The following is a 6,728-nucleotide window of genomic DNA, read 5'->3' on the forward strand; positions in this document are numbered from 1 at the left end:
GTCAAGATCCTGTAGAATGATGACTCTGGTTTTCCAGTGATCTGATTGGTCAGTAGTTGGACTGGTGACTGTCTTTGATCTGTTATCTCAAACTTAACCTTCTCTGGAGCAGGTTAGCCTTTCAGCATAAGTTACCATTGTGATTTACCCTGGTAAGAGACGGAAGCCCCAGAGTTAAACCTGAAGTTACGTTGAGTACTGCAAATCCTAATACATAGTACTGGCCTCTGGACACGGCTGAGAGAAAACGCTGCACTGATCTTTGTAATGTATTCATAATTTTATGGATTAACCAATTCAACGTGTGAAATAGTATATTTCCCCCCCATCGGATTAAAAATGAGTCAGCAACAGATGATACAAGGTGAGATTCATGAGAATCATGAGCTGTTTAAAGGTCACATGCAGCTCGGAGGAGGGACTGTTAATGCGTTTGTGCTTTGCAGCTTTCGAGCAGTATAAGAAATCAAGGATGGAGTTCGTACAAACTGTTGCTCAACTGGCAGCCAAACCCCAAAACATCGAATTCCTGCAAAATGCTGGTAAGAAACAAAATAACACGTTTAAAAAATAAAATCAGTTTGCCTTAGCTGCTGATTCCAGTGTTTCCTGCCCTCGTCTGCAGGTGTGATGTCCCTGCTGCGTCCTCTGATGCTGGACGTGGTCCCCGGCATCCAGCAGACAGCAGCTTTGGCTCTGAGCCGCCTGGCAGACCACAGTTACGACCTGGCCGAGGCTGTGGTGAATGAGGACATCCTGCCCCAGCTGGTCAACTCCTTGGCCTCGCAGAACGTCAGTAGTTCTTTCTCATCTTTCTTCTACTCTGTACTGATATTTTGCTGCTCCTGGATGTTATCTTATGTCTTATAAAAGTCTAATGTAGGTTAAATCCTCAGCTTGCTGTCAAACCATATTGCCTGCAGGGTCAAACAACTGTGTTTGTGTGTTTGCATGCAGAGGTTCTATAAGAAAGCAGCAGCATCTGTGCTGAGGGCAGTGGCCAAACACTCCCCTGGACTGTCCCAAGCTGTGGTGGAGTGTGGGGGGGTGGATGCCCTGGTTCTCTGCCTGGAGGAGTTTGACCCTGGAGTGAAAGAGGCCGCTGCCTGGACTCTGGGCATCATCGCACAACACAATGCGAGTAAGCACGTCTATAGATTTCCCCCATCTCAGACATCTCCTTCATGCATTCGGTTTGTCATGTGTCCCCTCGCTTTCCCATCACCACACATGCAGTGCTGTCTCAGTCTGTTGTGGATGCGGGTGCTATCCCCCTACTGGTGCTGTGTCTCCGGGAGCCTGAGATGGCCCTCAAACGTAACGCAGCCTCCACCCTGAGCGACATCTCCAAACACACGGCAGAGCTGGCCCAGGCTGTGGTGGACACCGGGGCCATCGCACATTTGGCACAAATGATCCTCAACCCGGACGCAAAACTCAAGGTAGGACAGGGAGGAGAGAGTCACTGACCAGCTGCTGGTTCGACTCAGCTCATGATCCATAACAATAATATCAACGAAGTAGGGGTCGACCGATATGGCTTTTTCCTGGCCGATACCGATACAGTACGAAACAAACAATTACATAGTAAATATTGCTACATTTAAAAAATATATGATTCAACTGCAGCAATAGTTGAAGTACTGGATGAAAAACTGTGACATTTCCACACAGATGCTGCACAACATGAAACGGTGACTCAGCTTTACTGATGTGAATGAACTACATGTATGTGTCCATCCAGAGGCAGGTGTTCTCAGCACTCAGCCAGATCAGCAAGCACTCGGTCGGCCTGGCAGAGATGGTGATAGAGGCAGAGATCTTCCCTGCAGCACTGGCTTGCCTCAAAGATCCAGATGAGTATGTGAGGAAGAATGTCACAACTCTGATGAGGGAGGTGGTGAAACAGACACCAGAGGTACTGCACGCACGCACGCACGCACGCACGCACGCACGCACGCACGCACGCACGCACGCACGCACGCACGCACGCACGCACGCACGCACGCACGCACGCACGCACGCACGCACGCACGCACGCACGCACACACACACACACACACACACACACACACACACACACACACACACACACACACACACACACACACACACACACTACTTTGTCTGCTGCCATTGATGGTTGTGCTCACAAGTGTGTGTGTGTGTGTGTGTGTGTTTCCAGCTGTCTCAGGTGATTGTTAACTGTGGCGGCATGGCAGCAGTGGTCGATTACCTGGGGGACTGCCAGGGAAACCTGCGGCTGCCGGGGATCATGATGCTGGGATATGTGGCGGCTCATAGCGAGAACCTCGCCATGGCCGTCATTTTCTCCAAGGTGTGTGCGCATGTTTGGCTAATCTCCCTCTAAGTGACAGCTAAAGCCAACCACTATACCCAGAGACATTCCTTCCAAGTCCAGTATCTAAGTCAACTGTGTCCTCCTGTCCTGGAGGGGGTGCCCCAGCTGGCCCAGTGTCTGTCTGAGGAAACCGAGCATCACATCAAGGCGGCCACAGTGTGGGCCATCGGCCAGATAGGGCACCACACACCTGAGCATGCGAAGGCCGTGGCCACGGCTAACCTGCTGCCCAAACTCCTGGAGCTGTATACGGAGGCCGGCAGCTCAGAGGACCTGCAGGTCAAAGTAAGAGCTGCAGGCCGAGCTGCATACACTGACTCAGTGCAATGACAGCAGTGCTAAAACACTGAATACTTTTGACTAATCAATCATTTTTAAGGTCTCTTGCAAAAGAAAAGGAGATTTCAGAATTTATTTTGTCATTTTTTTCCTCTTGTGTCATTCCAGAGTAAAGAGGCCCTGAAGAGCATTCTGCAGAAGTGCACCTACCTGCCAGGTCTGGAGTCCCTCCTGTACGATGCCCCGAGCAACATCCTCAAACATGTCGTGTGCCAGTTCAGCAAGGTGAGGGAACATCACCACCCTGAACAAGAAATATGTTGTTTTAATCTAGTTAAGTGGCTGTTTTCTAAATGTTTACTGATCCAGATGATGGAGACTTGTGCGTTTAAGTGTTAACGCTAGTGTGTCCTCCCTCTCACCCGAAGGTGCTGCCTCATGACAGCAAGGCCCGGCGCTTGTTCGTGACCAGCGGGGGCCTGAAGAAGGTGCAAGAGATCGATGCCGGGCCCGGCTCTCCTCTGCAGGAGTACATCAACGCCATCAACAGCTGTTTCCCTGAGGAGATAGTCAGGTACACACAGGCCCGCAAAGACACACACTTTGTCCACATCTAAACTCTGTGTCAGTGTGCCATAGTGAGAGACATAAACAGTAATCTAGGACTGTCTCAGCTGGATCCATATGATCTTGCCTTCCACCATCAGCAACAGTTACAACTGGTACTTCGTTTTGAGCATGACACTTAACCTCAAAATTGTCCCGGTTCCTGCAGTATGAATGATGTGTGACAGAAATAGTGCTGTATGTATGTGGTTGATAAGACTATACAGGCACTACATAAATACAGTGTATTTGTTTTTCTGTTTTGTTTCAGGTACTATTCCCCTGGCTACTCTGAGGTCTTGTTGGAGAGGTTAGAGAGCTTCCAACCGGCCTGACGTCACTTTATAATACACATCTTGTCATTTAAAGATGTAGCCTTCATATGTCCTCACCAGTTTTAATTGAAAATTTTATATAAAATTAAAGAAAGTCTAATTTTACTATGAGTCATGAAATGATAATTTTTTAAAATCTAAACAAATGAATACCCCATCTCCTATATAAAATAAACATTCAGTTGGAAATTAAGTTGGATACTAAAAGTATAAACCGTAAAACCAACACTTTAACAAATTAATTACATTTTCTCTTTTGATTAAATTTTCTTTTCAAAAATCTTTCTTTTAAATTTAAATTGATAATATAAATTTCAAAGAAAAGAAATGTTCACGGTTGTGATGTTTAAACCATTTTTCCATGAGGCGACTCAACGATTTGTTAATCAAACCATGACGTTGGCAGGCAGAGGCAGCATGAGCTCGGCAACGGTTTCGTGAGTTCCAGGTTGAAGCAGGCAGGAAGAGTTTCTGCAAAAAGACCAGAGAAAGCAAAATCAGCTTCTGGAAAATAAACTGGCCGAGTGTCATGCCTCAACTCAAGCATTAAGTACAACTTTATCAAATCGTGTAAATGAGCCATAACCTTCATTTATGATTATCTGTTCTGTGTCCGCACGAAATCACGTGACATTTTCACATTATAACGTCAAGCCTTTCACGTTATAACCTGATACTGATCCGTTTTTATTTTCCGGCCTTGGCAGCAATGCTCTGAAAAATAAATAACAAAAAAACCCTCCATGGCGGCATCCCCCTGGCATTGTGTGCCCTAGGCGACCGCCTATGCCATGACGAAGGTTAAGGTTACCTTGTGTGTGAGGTAATTTCAGTACCACTTTCACAATATATCAACAATATAAACAGGTTGAAGGTTGAAACCAAACTGTCAGTTGGAAGAAGTTGGAAATGAATTCTCAATGGCTTGTGGGATGAGTAGTTCCCTCGCTCTTAAAATAATTATGTGCACGTTGTTGTACCTTTCCCTATGTTTCCGTTTTCCAAATATTTTTATTTTGCTCCTAATAAAAAGTTTTATGGTAACGATTCACCTCGTAGCTTATCGGCTTGTTTCCAGGATTAAAACTCGTTATATAAGTATTTTTAGGAAAAATCAATGGAGGAAATGAATGGGGAGATTCACTTCCGTATCCGGAGACATTCAAAATGTGGGCGGTCCCTGTTGCGCTCTGTATAGCAATACATTATAAAATATATTAAAATAGTAGAGCAAACGCTGATAGTGTCACACAACAGCTTGTAATGTCCAGTGATGGCAAGTGGAACCATTAACCCTGCTACACTCGCAGTGTGTGTGCGTGCGTGAGCGTGTGTGTATGAATGTGAATTTATAATGTAAAGCGCTTGTGGTGGTCTATAAAACTAGAAACGCACTACATAAATACAGTACATTTACCCTGTAAAAAACATAGTATACAGTGTGTATAGTACAGGGTGTTTGTGTGTGTTTTGTTGCAGGTACTATTCCCCTGGCTACTCTGAGGTCTTGTTGGATAGGTGACGTCACTTCATAATACACATCTTGTCATTCAAAGATGTAGCTTTCATATGTCCTGATAGTAAATTTTAGAAGTTCTATGAAAAAATATCTTAAGCTCGTACATCATTTTTCATTGAAGGCAACATTACTGGTGAGTTTTCCCGCGGTTTTGTAAAAAAAACCCCGTTCAACTGCATATATGTATATATGTAAATGAAAACATCATAGTTAATATTCAGAGAAGGGCAGAAATAAAGATAAGACCTTGGGCTAATGAAGGGCTTTCAGTCTCTGCTGTGGTTCGCAGGGTCCACACTGCCCCCTGGCGGCCGCCGCCTCTCACTGCGGCTCAGCTCTGAGCGGTGCAGGAGCCGCTCTTTGTTTGCGGTCCGTGTGCGCGGGTTGTGCACGTCGTCCTGACGCCGCAGCGGAGACGTGATCACGCAGCAGCTGCCTCCCTCCAACACGCTCCTCTTGTTCCGCATAAACCTCAGAGCACATAGGTCGTTTTATTTCCGCGTTTATTGTTGCATACAACTAAACTGTGGAGGCTGCATGGATTCCCCCAGCCCCCCCCCCACACACACACACAAAGCAACACGAATCAAAATGTCCCCCCCCCCGCCGCCGATTATTTGACCCTCATGTCACCTGACGCAGTCGTGAGAGCGACGAGCCGCCTCTGTCACATGTTTGTGTAATTCAAACATTTCGTAAAAAATCTGAAAAACAGACATAAAAATAGCTAACGTTAACTTAGTGAGTACTCGAAATACATAACGAAATTGAGACTTAACGGGATGAATATCCGTAGATAAGCACTGATCCGAGAATACATGTTGCAGCATTCAAATAAATGAATCCTTTATTTTTAAATCGCTGAATGAGTGTAACTCCATACTGATGACAGCACTAAACCCCTCGTTCGAAACGAGAAAGGCAGCTCCAACACTAAATCATCATTTATGTCTGCAAGAAAATAAACACGTCTCTCATCCAGTAAAATCCTTAATATGATGTTTTGCGAGTATGGGATGCAACAAATGTTTGGTGCTCAAGTCCTCCTTCGCACACGTTCTATTTACACGTGTGTGTGTGTGTGTCGAGGGTTAAACTGTTAAATTGATTAGATTATGTATCTGTAGATAAGAGCACGTGTAAAGTGAAGCCAGCCTATACGTTAAAGTTATTAAATTGGAATAATATTCCAATGGGATTTTATTCTGTTAATTTTCATTTCATTGGCCTGTGTGCAAACTCGTTTTTAAGACGGATCGTGTGACATCGATTCATGAAAACTTAAAAAAGAAAGAAACCACACAAACGATTCATCTCTACTTAAATCTAATTATCTGCAATCTATGAACAACTTGTGCGTCCTCACCTTTCAACTGTGGAGGCGGATGAAAAGCATCAGATCGTTTCAGAAATAACCGAGGTTAATGCAGGAAGTTAAGAACGGGACTGGTTTTCTCTGCAACAATAAAAAAATAATATATATATATATACTGGGAGTCATGACAAAGTCTTTTTCCGTTTTTCCTCTCCGTCATTGCAGGACCCGAGTCTAAAAACAAACGACTGTGGAATCTCAAACATACAGCGTTATATAAAGTATTTAAGAAAATAATAAAAATACAAGGCA

At 44.7% G+C, this 6,728-nt stretch overlaps 1 protein-coding gene across 1 annotated transcript; it reads left to right on the forward strand.

Annotated features, from left to right (window-relative positions):
* The first annotated feature begins 162 nt into the window (after positions 1 to 162).
* LOC118291089 (sperm-associated antigen 6-like) lies at positions 163 to 3,687 on the forward strand. Its single transcript, XM_035619011.2, has 11 exons — positions 163 to 364; positions 447 to 542; positions 626 to 792; positions 958 to 1,141; positions 1,237 to 1,442; positions 1,745 to 1,918; positions 2,186 to 2,338; positions 2,456 to 2,647; positions 2,810 to 2,926; positions 3,070 to 3,215; positions 3,519 to 3,687. The coding sequence occupies exons 1-11, from the start codon at positions 340 to 342 to the stop codon at positions 3,580 to 3,582; spliced, it is 1,524 nt and encodes a 507-aa protein (XP_035474904.2). The 5' UTR covers positions 163 to 339; the 3' UTR covers positions 3,583 to 3,687.
* The last annotated feature ends 3,041 nt before the right edge of the window (positions 3,688 to 6,728 follow it).

Source organism: Scophthalmus maximus, chromosome 21 (genome assembly GCF_022379125.1).
Source record: "Scophthalmus maximus strain ysfricsl-2021 chromosome 21, ASM2237912v1, whole genome shotgun sequence".
NCBI classification, from domain to species: domain Eukaryota; kingdom Metazoa; phylum Chordata; class Actinopteri; order Pleuronectiformes; family Scophthalmidae; genus Scophthalmus; species Scophthalmus maximus.

Bases quoted from the DNA above. Each gene is read 5' to 3' on its own strand.
- LOC118291089 (XM_035619011.2), top strand. From the start codon at position 340: ATGAGTCAGCAACAGATGATACAAG. The intron at 793-957 runs GTCAGTAGTTCT...GTTTGCATGCAG, and splicing joins ACTCCTTGGCCTCGCAGAAC to AGGTTCTATAAGAAAGCAGC. The intron at 1,142-1,236 runs GTAAGCACGTCT...CCACACATGCAG, and splicing joins CATCGCACAACACAATGCGA to TGCTGTCTCAGTCTGTTGTG.